The sequence below is a fragment of the Furipterus horrens genome, unplaced genomic scaffold (genome assembly GCF_987537825.1).
Source record: "Furipterus horrens unplaced genomic scaffold, mFurHor1.1.pri manual_scaffold_10, whole genome shotgun sequence".
Taxonomy (NCBI): Eukaryota; Metazoa; Chordata; class Mammalia; order Chiroptera; family Furipteridae; genus Furipterus; species Furipterus horrens.
Window position 1 is genome coordinate 2,189,573 of NW_028327180.1, and position 20,576 is coordinate 2,210,148.

A 20,576-nucleotide genomic window follows, 5' to 3' on the forward strand; every position below is an offset into this window, starting at 1 on the left:
TGTGGCAAGAAGTCTTTCGTCCCACTGGTGAGAGGAAGGGCTTTTTATACAGATATTTGAGATGGAGAGGTTTAACTACATCTCACGCAACAGAGAAGCCGCCTCCTTTTGAGCAGAGAAGCCACCACCGCATACACATTGGGGGGGGGGGGCAGGGCTGAGGACGGGTAGCAGAGGCAGAGGCGACAGAAGGCAGGTTGAGCCCTGAGGAGCCAGGGCAGGGCCCAGAGCCCGGCACACAGTTCCGCAGACGCGGCCCCGCGGCAGGACTGGAGCCGACGGGGCTGAAGGGACGCCCCAGCAGGGCCACCTGGCAGGACCGTGAGCAGCCCAACTGCGTGTCTGCCCCTAGACCTCCATCTGTCACCTCGCCACGTCCCCACCTCCTTCAACACTGTGATGGCTGGACCGGCCTCGTCCGCGAAACACACAGCACCGAGTCTGGTTTCCACAGGGCCCCGAACTCACGCTAACAGATGCGCCGCTTCCTCCAGGGGGCAGATGTTAGGCTTCGTTGTTCTCGTCCGACTGCCCAGCACAGAAAAGCCACGTCACGTTGGCTGGGTGGGGGAAAGCTGCTAGCCGAGTGTGGACAAGACTTTTCAAAATCCACTCTTACAATCTACAAGGACCGTTCATTAATTTTTCAAAATTGTGCGTTCAGGTACGATGTCATACTTTTTACGGAAACAATGACTTAAGTTTCCTTCTTTTCATCATTCGACAAATGAAAAGTCTTTGGCCTTTGCTCAAAAGAACCTTCTCTTCAGGGTCAGAGGTGACCGGCAGGAATGAGCAACACACTGTCGTAAGGAAGGCCCACAGCCCGGGGCAGATTCTCAGACATCAGACCTGGCCGGGGAAGCCGTCCCCTGGGATGCCTCCCTCCTTGCGCGGGTCGCACAGCCTGACTTCGATGTGACCGTCACTGAACGCCTCTCCCTTGGTCTCCTCGACTGGGTGCTCTCTGCAGCAAAACACGGCTCCCTTCTGTGCCCTTGCCCTTCTGGGGCCCCCACGCCCCCGAGTGCGGGAGCAGGGCTCTCTCACGACGCAGGGACAGACGGCAGATAGAAAGTTCTTCTTGAAGTTTTCGTTCATAAACGCGTAGACAATGGGGTTACACATGGAGTTGGAGAACCCGATTATTTGCACAATGGCGAAAACCATCTTGATTGTGACCTCATCATAATCCTTTTCAAAACTGCCTGAAATGAAAAGACATACCTGAGAGTGCATATGTGTTTCAATGACCCTAAACTAAAATTTCTGGTTATCATCTGTCCTTACCAAATACTCAGAAAGTGGGGAAAGGTGGGGAAAATTCTCCAGGCAACTTTGGGGGCAGCTGACGGTGTCTGACAGACGCAGCCTGGGGCCCAGGACCTGCTGGGGGCTCCCCACATTGCAACTGGGTTCTAAGCCGCAGGTAATCTGGGATCCACAGGTGCCCTTCGGGAACACAGTCACCTGAGAACCCCGTGAGCCTGCGATTATTTGGGAGACCTCACCAAGGGGTGGAAATCCCAGGTGTTACTGAATTCCCGCGGCTCCCACTGGGGTTCTACACAGGGAACACACAGCCTCTCCTGCCTCTCCCAATAGTTAATAACTCAGATCCCAACAGTTAGTAACTTCAATCCCAATAGTTAATAACTTGGATCCCAATAGTTAATAACTCGGATCCCAATAGTTAATAACTCGGGGAGAACAGAAGGCAGAGCATGGAGGAAGAATCTCAGAATCTTTCCTCGATCTTCTGGAATTATAAAAGATTTGGCCAGAGCCATTCAGAATTATCGACCAGGTAATGGTCTCGTGGTCTGGAGACCATGAACCAGTGGGCCCTTGATGACCCACGTGAAACGCCACAAATTTCAGTGATTTGCCGCCCACACCAGCAGCAACAAAGCGGCACTTTGCCAGGAGAGGCCGGCAGCACTCACTGTATTCGAGAACCATGTGGACCGCATGGAAGGGTGCCCAGCACACAGCGAAGAGCGCCACCACCGTCACCATCATGAGGACCGCCCGCTTCTTCTTCCTGGACCCACAAGGACACATGGCATCTGTTAGCCTCTCCTGGGAGCACGCATCAGGCTGATACCAGGGCCACTGAACCTCTCAGCCATAACGTCGCCAATGTTAAAGTTCACGGGGGGCTTGGGGGGTCACCGCGGGCCGCGTGTCATCTTCCCACCCCGATGCCCCCCCCTCACATCATAAACACCCCAGGATGGGTACTCCCGTGGGTCTAGCCTCCTGCGGGACGCTTGGCATGGATTATGTCAATAACCTTCCCAACGAGCCTTTGACAGATGCAGAAACTGAGGCGCAGGGGAGGTTGTGTAACTTGCAGAGTCAGATTGGCAAGGAAAGGATGGAATGAATAGGGCTCGTTGGGATTTAGACTCAGGCAGCCTGACTTCAGGGCCTCAGCTCTTATCCAATTTATATCGAGGAGCACTCTTCCCTCGGACAGAGAAATACCAATGTTTATGAAATAGGGGAAGCCCTACGGATATAATTAAAATGCAGACTTTTACTATCTCTCTAAAGGACGTGATTCGCCAGAACTTCAAACGCGTTTTCTCTGTGACTCCTGTGAAGGCGACAAGCCCACGCGAGGAATCGGCACGCTCGCGTGGGGCTTTCCGTTTATAAGAAGTCACAGCCTCATTTCTTATCTCGGCCTGGCAGCCTTTCCTTCCCGAGGCGGGAGAGCCGAGTCAGCAGGGCGTCTGAGACGCTGAGCACACAGCCTGGGCACTAGAGGGCGCCGCACACTCGGGGAAAGGCTGAAACCTCCTCAAACCCACCCCACGTCCCACCAGGTTTGGGGGTTCTGTGTCTAACGGCCGTTCCAGGTCGGCTCTGAAATGAACCGTATGAACTACGTGTAGCACAGCGGTGCGTCGTGTGTTACATTTTCAGTGAAGGAATGCAGTCAGAAAGCAATACCCGTAGGTAGAAATAAAATACATCCGTCATGAAATAGCAGGCTCTGGTTGCCAAAGGGCTTCCCTACACATCGCCCCGCATGTGCTCCCGGGGTCGCACAAGGCGGGCAGGGCCAGGGAGGGAGGAGACCACCCACGTCACAGGGCTGGCGAGCGGCAGAGAGGGGGTGCCCGCAGCTCTTCCTACCCTGTTGTGCTGACGTGTACGTGAAAATAGGACCGTGTCTAAATTTCAAGCAAATTTCTATCTGTGACGGTGGACTCGGGAGCTGGGGAGCTTGCTCTGTCCTCCTGCCACCCGTAGACTCTCACGCCACGCCTGTGAATGACGAGAGATTCCGCCTAAATCACCCAGGGACTCTGAGATCCTGGAAGCGGCCCCTTCCGGCACAACGAATTAAAACTAGTTTAAACTGGGCGGGATGGTTCATTACACGGACCTGGCTATCTTGGACACTTCCTTTCCGTGGAGGGTCCGAAGCACTGAGCTGTCCCCCACTCTCTTCCTGATCCAGAGCTCGTAGCCGATCTTACTGTACAGGCTGAGCATCAGCCCCAAGGGCAGGAGGAAGAGGATGACCAGGATGAAGGTGGTGTAGACCTTCTGGTGCACGGGGCTGGCCCACTCCTCCAGGCAGCACACGTGTCGTCTTTCAAACAAGAAGTCGTACTTAATCTTTGAAACGAAAACGATTCCGTTAGAACAGCCGGGGGGCTGTCGGAACGCGGCGTTTCTCAGACCCTCATGCCATGGCTACCTGACCTCAAAGGACACGCAATCTCCACGGGGCCTTGGTTCTGAAGTGCGGTTCTTCCCACATCACTGCTGAAGCTCTCCAGCATTCTGGACTCTTTCTTTCCTATTTCACAGGGAACAGAGGTCCGGTGCCTGTCCCTTTTTTATCCCTCTCAACTTCTTCCACTCCAGGCAGGGGTCTTCAGTGAGGGGCGGGAGCAATTCAATGACCAGAGCAGCAACAAAAATAACATTTTATGCGGCATGCCCGCTAGTTTCATGTTACCTTATTTGCTTCCTCCGTGGCGGAGGAGCCAGATTTTGACAAGGCACCTGACCCTCCGGAACACGAAGAACCGGCGTCTGGATTCCGTTGCTGCCACTCAGATCACCGTGTTCCGGTCTCTCGCACAGATATTAGAAAGGCGAGCGGTAGCTTCTAGATTCTGAGATGAATGGGCAATTGGGATTCAAACTGGCTAATCTATAAATATTCAGACTCAATTATAAGCCTCTGAGGCATTTATTTTATAGAACATCAATGTCTTATTATTAATAGCATTTCCGACAGACTCCTGAGTTCCTAAAAATAGCAAATGCTAATAAGGGACAAAGTGAACATTTGACATATATTCAGAAGTCATTTCTCTGGATAATAAGAATAAAAATTAGAGACTGTATCAAAACTATTGCCACTTTACTTAACTCGAGAGCTTTCCAGGTGAAAAATGCCTCCATTCCCAGCAAATTTTATCACCAACCTTCAGTGCCGGTTGAATGGGAGAAGATTTTCTGTATACCCACCAAAGATAAATGTCAAGTCCTGACCTAGGTGTGATTTACAAATACAATCAACTCGAAATGAAAACACTCAGTGAATAATAATTTCAAGACCCCAAGCCCCTGGAAACAGGAGAGGGAAATGAAGGGCATGCTGACTCCACACAGACAGAGCCACCGGGGCCAACGGCCATGGGGACAGCAGACCCGCACTGCCTCACCGTGAGCAGGGCGGCGGATCGGGAACAGGTGCGGCTGTCCTGGCACCACGCACGCTCCCTGAGAGCCCGCCCCCTCCCAGGGTTGGATGAAAACCAGTGTCAGCTCTGCTACCTCCAAACACAGCCTTCTCCGGAGTCCCACCGCCTCCGACCCTGGCCTGGGTGGCCACGCCCCACTGGGTCTGCATTCCCAGTCCCTTCTCCCAGTCTACCCAGTCCTCCCACCCGACCCTGACCTGCAGCACCAGGGAAGGACACGCTCAAGCTGCAGGTGTCTGGGGAACCACCCTGATCGAGGCCCCGCCGGTCCCTGCTGGCCAGGGCTTCATGCTTTTCCCTGCATTAAACATGCTTCTACTCAGGGACAGCGTGACGTCAGAACAAAAGGCACCTTCACGGGCGTGGAGCTCCTGGGCAGTGTCCCACAGCAAAGGGGCAGCAGTGCCAACCATTTTAATTGAACCACCTGGCGGCTTCCAGCCCTTGAAAACTGTCAGCTGTCTTAGTCCCAAGAGGGAGCCCCGTGGGGGCAAAGAGAAGAGGACGCGGCGGTGCCAGTGATAATCCAGGCCTCTGTCCTCCTGGCACGCACCGTCCCTCACAGGACTCAGGGGCAAGAAGGAGGCTGTGAGGTGCATATAAATACATTTATTTGATTCGAAACATGAAATCACACTTTTCCGGACTGAAAGCAAATCTGATTTGGCTCCTGCACCCGACAGTGAGGACTGGCTTTGCCGATTAGATTAGATGCGTTTTCTGCCCATAAAATGACTTCTATCTACTTAAACTACATTTAGAGCACATGCTGAAATACTTTCATTTAAAAAACGGACAAACATCCTAGAGTTTGTGGGTGGGAAATGGACCCCCAGCCGGGACCAGCTTGGGCCGATTCTGAAAGGCCTGTCACTATGGTTTCCTGTTGGAGAAAAGGCTCTGAGAAGGACCTGCTCACAGCGGTGGGTGTGGGAGCAGATGGGGCCTTGGGAGCAGCATCAGAGGAGGGAGCGGCTGCCTTGGGAGCAGCATCAGAGGAGGGAGTGGCTGCCTCGGGAGCAGCATCAGAGGAGGGAGCGGCTGCCTTGGGAGCAGCATCAGAGGAGGGAGCAGCTGCCTCAGGAGCAGCGTCAGAGGAGGGAGCAGCTGCCTTGGGAGCAGCACCAGCAGAGGGAGCGGCTGCCTCGGGAGCAGCATCGGAGGAGGGAGCAGCTGCCTTGGGAGCAGCACCAGCAGAGGGAGCGGCTGCCTCGGGAGCAGCATCAGAGGAAGGAGCGGCTGCCTTGGGAGCAGCATCAGAGGAGGGAGCAGCTTCCTCAGGAGCAGCGTCAGAGGAGGGAGCGGCTGCCTTGGGAGCAGCATCAGAGGAGGGAGCGGCTGCCTTGGGAGCAGCGTCAGAGGAGGGAGCAGCTGCCTCGGGAGCAGCATCAGAGGAGGGAGCAGCTGCCTAGGGAGCAGCATCAGAGGAGGGAGCAGCTGCCTCAGGAGCAGCGTCAGAGGAGGGAGCGGCTGCCTCAGGAGCAGCACCAGCAGAGGGAGCGGCTGCCTCGGGAGCAGCATCGGAGGAGGGAGCAGCTGCGGACCTCGGTGGTGTTACCTTAGGCACCAATCCCAGGCAACAGTCACACTGACAGGACATCGAGCGGGGCCAGTACACACCTGCCCCGTCCTCTCCCCACTGTTCTCGGCAGCTCCCCAGGGCCCAGGGGCACTGGCTGGCTGAGGGGAGAGGAAGGGAAACAGGTGAGGGAGCAGAGAAGAACATCCTCTCTCCATAGCACTGGGGAAGGCGACGGCTTAAGTTCATTGAGAATTCAGACAACTGGACTGTGACACTGGACTGGGACAGTTCGATGACAAAGCTGACGCTGTTCTCGCGACTGACAGAGCCCAGAGGAATTTTATCCCCTGGCTGACCGGGAGAGCTACAGGGCTGCTCAGACACGGCATGTTCACAGGCAGCAAGGAACAGCATGCGACCGCCCTCTGCACCCGCCGGCGGGGTCCAGCTTGTTCCGTGTGCCACTCACACAGCAAGCCAGGCCACGTGTTCCTGGACAGGCACACGCCAAAAAAAGAAAGAAAAGAAGAGAAACTGGACCACTCCCTTCCACCATATACAAAAATGACCTCAACGTGGATTATAGACTTAAATGGAAGGCCTGAAACCACAGAACTCCTAGAAGAAGTGTAGGTAGTAAACTATATGACGTCAGCCTGAGTCATACCCTTTCGGCCTCATCCCTTCAAGCAAGGGAAACAAAATTCTAAAAAATCCAGTAGAACTACATCAAACTAAAAAGCTTTCATGCAGCAAAGGAAACTATCAACAAAAGGAAAAGACAGCCGACTGGCTGGGAGAATATATTCCCAAATGATGTATCCAATAAGGGGTTGGTTTCAAAAATATAAAAGAAACTCATATAACTCACTCACAAAAAAAGTAAACAATCTGATTGAAAAATGAACAGAGGAAATGAAGACATTTCAAAGACACACAGATGCCAACGGACGTATGAAAAGATGCTCAACATCGCTCATCAACAGGGAAATGCAAATAAAAACCACAGTGAGACACCACCTCCCACCAGTCAGAACGGCCGTCACCAATGAATCAACAAACCACGAGTGCCGGCGAGGATGCGGAGAAAGGGGAGCCTTGTGCTCTGCTGGGGGGCGCGCAGACGGGGGCAGCCGCTGTGGAGAGCAGTGTGGAGCATCCTCAAGATGCTAAACACAGAGCTGCCTTATGATCCAGCAACTTCCCTTCTGGGCGTTGAGTTGAAGAAAACGAGGGGTCGGGGGGATGGGTGGAAAAGGGAAAGGGAAATAAGAGTCACCACCACAGTGGTAAGCGTGCAAAGTGACCGATGATGACTAGACTGGTGAGGGGATAACACGGTGCAGGAGGAAAACGCTGACTCACTGCTGTGTACTGAAATGCGCATCATGTCAGATTGTATACCGACTACGCTTAAAAAAGGAAATTTAAAAAACAGAAGTACATAAATAACGCCCCGTCCTAAACCACCCTCGCCGGAGAGCACCCCTGATCTCCCTGCCGATGGGCACTGCATGCCTAGGTTGATTTCAAAATGTAAACGAGGATACACAGTTTAAAATTTGTATGTGACTTAAAAGTAAAAAAACAAAACATTGGAGCGACCCCCGGACTCTTACAACGTAACTAGACGCCGCGGCACATGAGGAAAGCCGTGCCCAGCTGGCGGGAGCATGTAGACGTGACTCTGACAAAGTGCACCTTAGGCATTAAAATCTGACCGATATAAGATCAAGAAAGAGCCAGAGAAAACGGGGGGACAGGGGGGCAGAACCTGAACACGTGACTTAAGTCCTGTTGGCGACCTCCCTTGAAATTGCTGAGATCGGGCACATTTGCTGTCACCAGCCCCCGGCAGGGAGGACAGTGACTACAATCAGGAGAGCAGAAACACTTCTCCACGGTCTCGCTGTCACGCCCAGTCCCGGACCTACCTCGAGTCGCTGCACGTGCCACATGGGGGCTCCCACGATGACCGCCACCAGCCAGACCACACCTGGAAGAATGTTCCCGTCGTCAGAACAAGACTCGTCTGAGCCTGAACGGCTGCTCTGCCCGGGGCACCACCCCCTGCATCCCAGGGGCTGCCGTGGGCCCCTCCCCAGTTCTCACCTCCACCCTCTCATCACCCGCAAAACTCCTGCGGGAAGAGTCTTCCCAGAACACGACACAGACGTCTGTCAGTCTTTCCTGGTGTCGCTCTGCCTCTGAGATAAAGCCCGTCTCCCCGCACGGCTCCCGAGGCTCCCCATGATCTCACCTCCTCTCTCCCTCCTCCACGTGTCGGTCCGTGTTCTTCCCCAGCCCTGCACCCTACCCCGCGTCCTCCACTGAGGCCTGGCCCGCGTGGCTTCTGTCCCCACACCCCGGAAGGCGCTGTGCCTCTGTGTGCCTCCCTGCGCTCACCCTGGCTGGGCGTGCTCGCCCCCTCGGCCTGGGCTCTCATTTCCCAGGACTCAGGAGTCCCCTTCCCTAGAAACGCTGCTTTGAAGGCCACCACACTTTCCAGGTAGAACTGGCCACTCGGATGTTCCTAGGAGGTCCCCTCGTAGGTGCTTGATCAGCAAAAATACCTTTGTCCGATGAATGAAACTCTTAAACACGGTACAGATCACCCACAAAAGTTTCAGCTTCAAACAGAAAGGACCTTCGCCCTAACCATCGTGACATGGACCTTATTTTCTTATTTGCCTAAGAAACACAGCCTCAGAACCCAGAGAGCGTGAGGGGAGAACTGCTTTAATGGTGTGTCCTTACACGGAACAAGAGACCACCTTAACAGCCAAGGAGGAGGCCAGAACCAAGAGCCCCGACATCAATTCTGAGGGAAAATTCCCAGCTCAAACTCCGCTTCTTTCTCGACTGAGGGGGACCCTTAGGAGAACTATGTACTATCTGGGGTTTCAAGGGCCTGAGACTCACTGAAGCCATAGCGGTGCTTATTATAAAGACACACATGAACCAGCGTGATCCAGGGCAGGACTGAGGCTCGCGAATGCCCCCGCCTCTCTGCACACGGCCCACGTACGGCTGCTCTAGGCCACTCCTCATCGTATTGTTACTTAGGTCCCACCATGTCCTAGTCTTCAGTGGGATTTGGGGAGGAGGTGATTCCCGCTGGCTCGGTTCAGTGCCCGTCCTCCTGGGCCCACGCTTGCTCTGGGACACAGACCTGAGCCAAAGGCCACGCGGTCCTGGTTATGGCAGACGCGCTGCTTGAGCGTCCCAGAGCCAGAGGGGGACGCCAGGCAACCCTGCGTGGAATCCCCTGTGGAAGGGCAGCCCATGTGACTAAAAAACCTTCCTGTCCTGTGACTGTTTTGAGCAGAAACTGCCGGGCCGGCCAAGGACCAACGCTGCCTCAGATGCTGAGACTTCCTCTAACTCTTCTTTCTTTTATAACTGACTCCCCTCCACTAAGTGTTTCTCTCCTCACCCTCGTTCCCCACCCGCCTGCTGTCTCTAAATGCTCTGAGGGTGGACGGGTGTCCGTTACTAAAAGCCCACAGGTCCTTGGGTTCTTTGTTGGAAGGACGCCACACACTGAGCTCGCTGAAACTAACCGTCCCTCCCCCCACCCCCCTTGGGTTCGTCTGTTCATTCCAAGCCACTTAAGACGAGCGCAGCGCAGCCGAGCTTTCAGGAGCGCTGGGTCCTCCCGCGGCCCCACGCTGGCTAAGGCCTCGCTCACAGCAGCCAGAGAGGCAGGATCACTGCTTTCAAAGGAGAGGTTAGGAAAAGCAGTTCCCTCCGATGACTGCCTTGCCCCTCCTCACGCTCCGATTACCTGGCTGTCAAGCACTCAGACCACCGCCGGGCGCAGTAAGGCTTCCCAACGGCTCAGCGGTAATTATCGAACAGAGTTCTTCCATCTGCCTGCGCTCGGCTCCAGGACACGTCTCACGAGGCCCCTGCTCGCCAGCCCGCCCACTCAGGAGCGCCACAGGCAGGCTGGGAAGTGGCCGGGCTGCGTCTTTGTCGGGTGTCACCAGGGCCCAGCATGCAGCACCCAGTGTTCCTTCCCAGGGGCCCACAGCCTTCCAGAGAGCACCCCTGTTCTCTGCTTTCCTGAAAACTCCCTTCCTGCCTCCTGTGAAAATCTGCCTGCCCTAACAAAGGCAGCTCAGTGACCCTCTTAGGTCGGGATGGGCAGTTTCCTGACCTCATCAATGTTACGGTGGCAAAGCCACCGATGGGTGGGCTGAAGTCTGTGGACGCTAGGCTTCAAGGGCTGAGACTTAAACTGAAGAAGGACCTGGGAAATGGGAGCTGTCAGAGCTGGGAGGAGTGGGGGGAGCAGGGAGAGGTGGGGGGAGGGCAGGCAAGGAGAGGACCGAAGCCCTTGCGTTACACCCCAACGCCAACAGCTGGAGGAGAGGCTGCCCCCAGTTTATACAGGGTTGGCTGGCATCCCGGCCCGGGCACGCCCTCACCTAGCATCGCGAAAGCCCTCCGGTGGGTGTAGCGCCCCTTCATCCGGAGAGGGTGCACGAGCCCGTGGTGCCTCTCCACGGCGATGCAGGTCATGGTCAAGGTCTCCGTGACCACGGCCGCACACTGGACAAAGGGCACCATCTTGCAGAGGAAGGCACCTGCGGCAGCAAACGACAGGTCAGGCAGCGCAAGGAAGGAGGGTCTGTCTGTCTGTCTGTGGTGATCGCGGTTCATTCATTGTGAGCGTCTGCCCCAAAGCCTTACGCCCCAAAGTAATCATAGGCCAGATCAAAGTAATCGAGACAGCTGGCGCTGGCTGGCCGTCTCTGAGTTCCTCAACTGTGCGTAATTAAGTGCACCCGCGCAATGACAGGGCGAGTGAGTCTCCGGCCTTTGAAAATGGGCAGAAAAAGGTCGACGTGACCTTTGCTTGGAAACGGGCCTCCTACATTACAGAGGAGCCTCTGAATCTTCTCTCTGGTCCCCTGTCAGGTCACGACAAAAGAACAGTCCCCAGGAAGGATGCCCACATTTCTTCTTCTACCTTCTGTTCTCCTTTGACTTCCCGTCCGAGAACTCCCACCTGGGTGACAGCATTGCTCTCTCCGCCGATTCCACTTTCTCTCGGGCAAAGGTCTCAGCGCCGCAGCCTCTGGGCAAGAGTGGGTCTGCAGACATGGTTGATGTAATCTTTTCAAAACTATTTGAATTCAATGCCCATATTGTATCTGTCTGGCTTCTTCACTGTCTGCATTTATGAGCCCTGGCCTCTCTGCTCTTGGATCTGCTGTGCTCATCGTTACCAGATTAATGATCCTGAACTGCCAGAGTAACCGTCCGCGGAGACCTCAGAGGTCACGAGGTCCGAGCTGTAGCCAAGCAGAAGTCCGCTCTCTGCCTTCTCTAGCAGACGCCCCGCCCAGCCCTGTCGGGGTCTCCTCCGTCCGCTTGGACGGTTCCTCCCAAGCGACACCTTCACATCCTGCACCGAAGCCTTTGCTCAGAGGTCACCCCCTCGGTCAGGCCGACTGACCAGACACCCATCTGTGTGATGGCAGCCTGTTGCCTCCCCTTCACTCATCCTCTCTTGGTCCCCGCTCCTCCCCGATTCTCTCACCTGCCAGCATCCTGTCCGATTTATTGACACTTACCAGCTTCGGCTCCTATGTGAGACGTGATAGTTGCATAAATGAACATGTGAATAAATTCTATATCCGGATATTGCTTCTCTTTCTGAAATTTTGATCAGAATTTCTTCTATTCAACCAAATTATTTATTTTTTTTAAAAAAAGTTGGCCGGGTCAAGGTTACATGAACACCAGACAAAACTTTCCATCAAATGGGTAGGGATCTCTTATCTGGATCCATTCGACACATTGAGACCTAAGTATCCAAACAAACGAGACCAGTCATCGCGGAGTTATCTCATTGTGGTGTTCGCCATTTCGTCCGTCATCGTAGCGTGGGACGCTGCTCACCTGACTTCCTGATATCGGGGTACATACACTGTGGCCCTGACTCATCTGGCCTGTTTGTTAGGTACCCTGAGCCTCAGCGTCACCCCTTGGGACAGGGCTGAGTAACACCCACCTGTCACGTGAGTGCAATGTGACCGCTCCATACAATGACGCAAGCCGCCAGGACGGGATATGTTTTCAATAAAGGCAACGGTTTTTGAATCATCAGGCAGCTGGTTAAAAGACTTGAGGCGAACTCGGTGCATCTGAAGTTAACAGATTGTCTGTGGCCCAGCGGCCCGCTACAGGGCGTCACGCGCTTTAACAATGTTTCCCAGGCAAGGATGCTGCAGCTCCGAGGAGCCCCGGGGCTTGCGCCGGCCCACACAGCTGTGTGCGGACAGGAGGAGGGTGCGGCCCGGGTCGTTGGCCCCAGCTCCTTCCGTTCCGTCACCGCATCGATCTCAACGCCCCCGCACTCCGGGGCAGCCCTCGGAGCTACAGGCTCCCAAACCACCCGCTGAAGGATCCACTTGAGACTGTAACCTGTCATCTCGTCCTTGGGAGGAAGCCAGGGAGCACCTGCCCCGCCCCTCCCTCCTGACGTCCGCCAGCCCGCTGCCTAAGGACCTGCCCGCGGCCTCCTTGGCCCCGTCTCCAAGGTTCATCCAAGCGCCGGCGTGCGGTCCATCTACGCTGAGGATCTGAGTTCCTTCAAGAGTAGATGGATGCTCATTTGCTGCCTACTAATGTATCCTGACCTTTAGTTCCAGTCCAACCTTCTTTGCTTTGCCCTTTTTAAATGAGAGATCATTTTTCAAGGTCTAGACGCCGGAAGCAAAATAGGCGTTGAGGGTCCCCCCTGCCCTTTACTAAATGCCTGCCTTTCTAGCTCTCCTTTCCGGTGACTCTCCTACACCGCCCCCTCCCAGAGCGACTCGGGCAGGTCTAAGCTGTGCTGCAGGACGATGTCCTTTGTGGCACTGCTTCCTGGAGAGGGTCATTTTAAACTGTGACGGGCACTGCTGGCTGCGCTGGGCTTCCCTTTCGTCCTTCTGGGACCATCTGTGTTGGAACCCGAGCTGCCGGGAACGCCTCGTTGCTGCGGCCCGCGCGGTCCTCCAGTTCTCCTCCAAGGGCGCCCTTCCGTCACCTCCTACGAGGAACCTCCGGCGTCTGTCTGTCAGGACACACGAGGAAAAATTCTTCTTTCCTGGTGCTGCTTCCTACTTCCCATTAGCTACAAACGCTGTTTTAGAAAAATCACTGAAATGGTGTTTTACTCTCCACCCATGGAAACAGACTTGAAAAAGCAGAATGAAATGAGTCCAGATTAAACATCAGGGCAAGAAGGCAGAGAGCAATGTGGTTTCAGGGTGTTTACAAGGTTAAAATAAATCCCTGCCAAGTAGTAATGGAGGGATTTTTCTTTGTATACTAGAGAAGAAATGTAGGAGGTCAGGGCAGAGAGTAGGAAAAAGGTCTTGAACGTGAAGGTCATCAGGCACAAAAAAGAAAGCATTATCTAGTGTCCTTCCCCAGAAACAATAACATTTGTGGAATATTTATGTAATTTTTGTACTCAGTTTCTCACCAAATGTATATATAATAACCTCAAATTCATGTAAAGGAATGCCAAACATAGCAGAATGGCCAAATAAATTAACTGTAAAATACTGTCGTGCTAAGCAGAGAGAATCTTTTATATGAATCCTGTTGCTGCTACTGCTGCCTGGCAAGAAAACTTCCTACTTTCCCGGACCTCTGTACCTGCCTTCTCACGGTGTCTGCATAACTGATTCGAGGGTAGATGGCCTGCAGGCTGGCCGCAGGTACGGTGTTTCATTTTACTTCCAAACCACTGTCGCTGTGGAGTTCCCCACCACCACCACGGTCTTTATTCCTTTGTACACCTCTGCTTTCCCGAGACTATGCTTCGCCAATGGCTTCCATCATTCCTCTCAAAAGATTTTTGATCCGCCCTGTAGTACTGTTGATGTTTCATTAATTTCACCATCTCAGATGTTTCCAGGAGCCCTAAAGTTTCTAAAATGGTATGAAAAAGGGAAAAATCATGCTAACAAATGACATTTTCTAACCACTAATCAATAACATAGACCCCAAGAGGTTCCAGTCTAACCCCTCTGCTCTGAAGTCCTTGGGTTCCCAGCAGACGTCCCCCTCTGCTCAGGGAGACTGTCCTTTAAACATGGGGCTCCACGCACCCAGCACTGCGGCTCTGCTGCCTGCATCTGTCTTCACAAACATCGAGAAACAAAGTTCCTGCGTCTTTTTCTCAAAAAAAAAATTGTATAGGATGATCAAACATTTTCACAATCATTTGATGGACTTCATCGCACTGGGCAACTTTAAAATACTCAAGCCCACCAACTTCACTGAGTGCTTAAGGAAGTCTCCAGTCCATAAATCAACTCCCACCTCTCTGCATCAGATGTCATTTTCCAGCCAATGTTACATACCCGAATGTTCATGTATTGGGAGAAATATTTCATTATTGATGAGCTGGGAATCCAGGAGTCTAGCATCCGGATCCCTTAACAACACACCCGGTGCAAATTATTGGGAAAAAGCAGTGCGAGGGAGGGAATGTGAAGGTCTCCGACTGGTGACAGCGGATGGAAGGGACCCCCCCACCCCATGGGAATAAAGGAATGAGCAAAGGGGTGGCAGTGGCAGGGCTTGAAGGCACAACAACCCATTTCTCCCCCCATCCCCCGTCCCCTTCTTCTCCAGCCACTTCAGAAGGGCGTCGATGCGGCCGCAGGAGTGCACCCACCCACACAATGTGGGTGCAACCAATGCTTCCCCTCCAAGGCGGACCCCAGGGGAGGGTGGCAGGGGAAGGGGTACCAAGGACAGTTCCCCAGCGGCTGTCACTGGAAGGACGGGATCCTTCCACGAAAGGCCATATTTATTTTTTCCCAACCCCCACACACTGTGGGGACTCTGTGACTCCAGCATCTTCTGCCCCATTTTCAGCCCCACTCAGGAAGGAGAGGAGCTGCCTCCTGTCTGCCAGGAGGCCAAGGTTTGGGGTTCCCTCTCCCACCCCATGGCTCTGCTAACCCTGCCCCCCTTTTTAATAACCGGCACGACACAGTCTTTTCTGCAAACGGCTTCTGTTTGTCTAAGGTTTAAGTCTGTAGCTATGCCTGGGCTGCAGATACCTGTCTGGAAGCCACACAGGCAGGCACCCGTGGGGAGGGAGCCGGGAGGCTGGGAACGTGGGGATATTTTTTATCTTTTACCGAAAAGTAGAACAAATCTTCGACCTCTCTGCCCTCCATCTTTCTTTCCCAAGTGGTCCCCTGACCTGCGTCTCTAAGCAACAAAGAGAGGCCCACAGAATCACCAGCAGCAAAAAACTTACCTGCAAGTGAGCGCAGGCAGGGAAGTTCTCAGAAAGGCCAGACACCTTTGCTAGAGAGAAACGCCAGGAGGTCAGAGCCCTGGAGTGTGTGTGTGTGTGTGTGTGTGTGTGTGTGTGTGTGTGTGTGTCCGCGCGCGCGCACAGGGGCAGGTCCCCTGGATGTCGGGGACCTGGGGACAGCGCACTCACCCCCCAGCCAGGTGTCAGAGACGTTCTGGAGCATCGTGACCGGGATGCAGAAGAAGGCGATGAGCAGGTCGCTGAGCGCCAGGGAGCAGATGAAGATGTTGGTGACGGTGCGCATGGCCTTGCGGCGGGCCACCACGTAGACCACCAGCGCGTTGCCGAAGAGCGCCAGCCCGAAGATGAGCCCGCCGGCCAGCCCCAGGGCGAGCTTGGCGCGCGCCGGCAGCTCGGGGACGGACACCAGCGGCCGCAGCCCGTACTGCGCGATGAAGCGCTCGCGGGTCAGGTTGTGGTCGCGCAGCAGCCGGGAGAACTGCTCGGGGGTGATGTTGAGCGACTGCATCGCGCCGCCACGCCCGGCGCCTGGGCAGCGCGGGCTCCACCGCGGCCCCGGCAGGTGCGGGGGCGGGACGCCCAGGAAAGTGCTGCTGCTCCGCCCTGCTCCTGCTCCGGACGGCGCGCAACGCCCCCAGCGCCCCGGCTCTGCCCGCGCGCGCTCAGCTCCGCAGGGCGCCTGGCAGCCGCGAGGGTAGCGCTGCCCCTCGCCGCAGGGACAGCGGTCCCCACCGGGCAGGGAGGCGCCTCTCCCCTCGGCCTCCGCGCCCTCCTAGGGCCCCCAGTCCCGGGATGGGTAGAGCTGAGCACTGGCGCTGTCCACCGTCTCTGGGTTCCTCCTCTTAGGACAGCGGTTCTCAACCTGTGGGTCGCGACCCCTTTGGGGGTCGAACGACCCTTTCACAGGGGTCGCCTAAGACCATCGGAAAACACACATATAATTACATATTGTGTTTGCGATTAATCACTATGCATTAATTATATTCAATTTGTAACAATGAAAATACATCCTGCATATCAGATATTTACATGACGATTCATAACAGCACAATTACAGTTATGAAGTAGCAACGAAAATAACTTTATGGTTGGGGGTCCCCACAACCTGAGGAACTGTATTAAAGGGTCGCGGCATTAGGAAGGTGGAGAACCACTATCTTAGGAGATAATGTGGGCCACATCTGCTTCTGTTATTTAAAAAAGAACTATAACACAGAGAAGTCCCATGTATTTCCGCCATTGATACCATCTTAACTATGGGAGACTATAAAACCAGAGCTTGATAACTGTGTGTGTGTGTGCGCATGTGTGTGTGTGTGCGTGCGCCCAGGTGTACACCTGCCATTTTATCCCAAATGAAGATCCCTGGAACCACTACCAAAATCAAGGTAGAATCTCGTCTATCACCAGGAAGCCCCCAATTCCAGCCACCCCTGCCGCTTCCCCACTACCCCCAACCCCTCCCAACCACTCATCTGCCCTCCAGTTCCATTTTTGACAGGGTGGTATATACATGGTAACCACACAGTAGATAATCTTTGGAGATTGACTTTTTTCACTCAGCAAGCTGCCCTTCAGATCCATCCAAGTCATTAGGTATAACCATAGTTGTTTATTATTATTATTATTGGGTTTATTTTTATTTGTATATTTTTTTGCTGAGGATGAACCACTCTTTCTTCAGCCATTCCCCAACGGCGGGACATGCTGTGTGTTTCCAGTTTGGGGCTATGACAAATAAACCTGCTAGGACCAACCAGGTCTGGAATTTTGTGTAGACATACATTTCCATTTCTCTGGGAAATGCCAGGAAGTTTGGTTGCTGAGTCCATGGTTTGTATATTTAGGTTTTTAAGAAATTGCCAAGTTACTTGCCCGAGCAGCTGCCCCACTTTGCATTCCCACCAGCAACATAATGAGAGTCAGTTTCAGTGCATGTGACGCTGTCCTTTTTTATCTTCGCTGTTCTAAGCGTGCGGTGTGTCTCACCGAGCCCCGCTTTGCACCTGCCTGAGAGCAATGTGTTGTACGTCCCCGTGTGCTCACTCGTCGTTCCAGGCATCCTGCGTCTACTTTATCCACATTCTACTTGAATCGTTTGGTTCATCTGCTGCTGAGTTCTGAGGGTTCCTTTTATACGCTAGATACCAACCCTTTGCCAAGTAAGTGGTTTGCAGATATTTTCTTCTGCCTGTTACCTTGATATTTATCCTCTTAACAGGGTCTCACAGATCAAAGTTTTTAATTTCGAAGAAGTCCTATTTATCCATTTTTCCTTTTATTGATTGATTACAATTTTGATGTCCAGGGTAACTCTTCACCAAGTCCTAGGGGCCCCAAATTTTCTCCTATGTCTTTTTCTAAAGGTTTTGCAGCTTGAGATTTGACATTTTGAGCCCTCTGTTCTGCTGTTGATCTGGGGGTCTGTCTGTCCTCCAGGACTGCACTGTCTACAACGCTGTAGCTGAAACCAGCCAGAGAGATTTCTCCCACTTCATTTTCAAAAGCAGACATTCTAGGGTCTGTGCCACTTGTATAAATTTTACAATAAATGAGCCTATGTCTACAAATAGCTTTGTGGGGGATAAGAATGGACATCTTCACTCGGCTGAGCCTTCCAATCTGTGAATGTAATTCGATCTTAGAATTCTCTCATCAGCATTTTATAGTTTTCAGCATACAAGTCCTATATGTTTTGTTAGATTTGCACTTGTTTTCTGGTTTTGTTTTTTTAGCATCTGTGCATGGTGCTGCATTTCCCCTGTCAAGCTCCATGTGTTCGTTGCCAGTGTAGAAATGTGATTTATTTTGTACATTGATCTTGAAACCTTCAATGGGGCTGAATTCACTTATTAGTTTGAGGAGAAGTTTGGCTGTGTGTGCGTGTGTGTCTGTGTGGACTTTTGTAGATTTCTTGGGATTTTTCTATTTTTCTACAGAGACAGTCATGTCACGGAAGAAGAGGGCAGCTCCACAGAGCAGCCGGCCCTGAGGCGGTGCTCCTGGTAGTCCGCGCGCCTGCGCACCAGGGCACGAAGCACAGCCTGGCCAGGGACGGCCCATCACGCGTTTCTGTACAGCCCATGAGCAAATGGGCGAAAAATCATCCTAAGGAGAATACATTTCATGACGAACAGCAATTGTACGGAGTTCACATTTCTGGGTCTATGAAAATAGAGCGCTTGACAGGAGCACAGCCATGTCTGCTGGTCTCCACTGTGCCTACAGCTGCTTCGGCCCCAGCAGCAGAGTTACATCTCCGGGACAGACACTGGGTGGCCCTCGAAGCAGAAAACATGTGCTGCCTGACCTGTGCAGGGAAAGTTTGCCAGCCCTTGATCGTGTCAGAGAGGCAGGTAGACACCAGCATCCCCAGGCCAGAGCCAGGTGGGAAAGGCCACATCCATACACAGAAAGGCAGGTTGCAGACATGCCAGCCAGGCCAGGTCCACAGAGGCCGCTCCGAGACAGCGGGGTGTGGCTGGGCTCAAACAGAAGGGCGCAGGTGTGTGCAGGTGGGCGCAGGTGTGTGCAGGTGGGCGCAGGTGGGTGCAGGTGTGTGCAGGTGGGCGCAGGTGGGCGCAGGTGGGAGCACGTGGGCGCAGGTGTGTGCAGGTGGGCGCAGGTGTGTGCACGTGGGCACAGGTGTGTGCAGGTGTGCGCAGGTGGGTGCATGTGGGAGCACGTGGGCGCAGGTGTGTGCAGGTGTGCGCAGGTGGGTCCATGTGGGAGCACGTGGGCACAGGTGTGTGCAGGTGGGCGCAGGTGTGTGCAGGTGTGCGCAGGTGGGTGCATGTGGGAGCACGTGGGCACAGGTGTGTGCAGGTGTGCGCAGGTGTGTGCACGTGGGCGCAGGTGTGTGCAGGTGTGTGCAGGTGGGTGCATGTGGGAGCACGTGGGCGCAGGTGTGTGCAGGTGTGCGCAGGTGGGTGCATGTGGGAGCACGTGGGCGCAGGTGTGTGCAGGTGGGTGCATGTGGGAGCACGTGGGCGCAGGTGTGTGCAGGTGTGCGCAGGTGGGTGCATGTGGGAGCACGTGGGCACAGGTGTGTGCAGGTGGGCACAGGTGTGTGCAGGTGTGCGCAGGTGGGTGCATGTGGGAGCACGTGGGCACAGGTGTGTGCAGGTGTGCGCAGGTGGGTGCATGTGGGAGCACGTGGGCACAGGTGTGTGCAGGTGGGCGCAGGTGTGTGCACGTGGGCGCAGGTGTGTGCAGGTGTGTGCAGGTGGGTGCATGTGGGAGCACGTGGGCGCAGGTGTGTGCAGGTGTGCGCAGGTGGGTGCATGTGGGAGCACGTGGGCGCAGGTGTGTGCAGGTGGGTGCATGTGGGAGCACGTGGGCGCAGGTGTGTGCAGGTGTGCGCAGGTGGGTGCATGTGGGAGCACGTGGGCACAGGTGTGTGCAGGTGGGCACAGGTGTGTGCAGGTGTGCGCAGGTGGGTGCATGTGGGAGCACGTGGGCACAGGTGTGTGCAGGTGGGCGCAGGTGTGTGCACGTGGGCACAGGTGTGTGCAGGTGGGCGCAGGTGGGCACATGTGGGAGCACGTGGGCGCAGGTGTGTGCAGGTGGGCGCAGGTGTGTGCAGGTGGGCGCAGGTGTGCGCAGGTGTGTGCAGGTGGGCGCAGGTGGGCGCAGGTGGGAGCACGTGGGCGCAGGTGTGCGCAGGTGTGCGCAGGTGTGTGCAGGTGGGCGCGGGTGGGAGCACGTGGGCGCAGGTGTGTGCAGGTGTGTGCAGGTGTGTGCAGGTGGGCGCAGGTGTGTGCAGGTGTGTGCAGGTGGGCACATGTGGGAGCACGTGGGCGCAGGTGTGTGCAGGGGAAAGAAAAGCTGCTTCCTTTACACCACGAGGAGGCAGAAACGACTTGACTGGGGACCGGGAACGCAGGGTTGGCGTATGACACTGTTGCCCATACTCAGGACTAGAGGAGTGCAGTAAAGGGGGGCCCCTTGTCCAAAAGAAGCAAGCTGACCAGAGAAGGTGAGTGCCGAGGAGCGCCCTGCCCTGGGGGGGCAG

General features: G+C 54.6%; 1 protein-coding gene across 1 annotated transcript; it reads right to left on the bottom strand.

Annotated features, from left to right (window-relative positions):
- Positions 1 to 259: 259 nt before the first annotated feature.
- QRFPR (pyroglutamylated RFamide peptide receptor) lies at positions 260 to 16,070 on the bottom strand. Its single transcript, XM_090288718.1, has 6 exons — positions 15,731 to 16,070; positions 10,692 to 10,850; positions 8,193 to 8,254; positions 3,401 to 3,636; positions 1,947 to 2,044; positions 260 to 1,208 (listed from the first exon to the last, which is right to left on the bottom strand). The coding sequence occupies exons 1-6, from the start codon at positions 16,068 to 16,070 to the stop codon at positions 847 to 849; spliced, it is 1,257 nt and encodes a 418-aa protein (XP_090144844.1). The 3' UTR covers positions 260 to 846.
- Positions 16,071 to 20,576: the final 4,506 nt, after the last annotated feature.

Excerpts from the sequence above, each read along its gene's own strand:
- QRFPR (XM_090288718.1), bottom strand. The coding sequence starts at position 16,070 with ATGCAGTCGCTCAACATCACCCCCGAGCAGTTCTCCCGGCTGCTGCGC. Across the intron at positions 8,255-10,691 it reads GAGGGCTTTCGCGATGCTAG|GTGTGGTCTGGCTGGTGGCG; the intron begins GTGAGGGCGTGC and ends ACATTCTTCCAG. Across the intron at positions 1,209-1,946 it reads CCACATGGTTCTCGAATACA|GCAGTTTTGAAAAGGATTAT; the intron begins GTGAGTGCTGCC and ends TTTTCATTTCAG.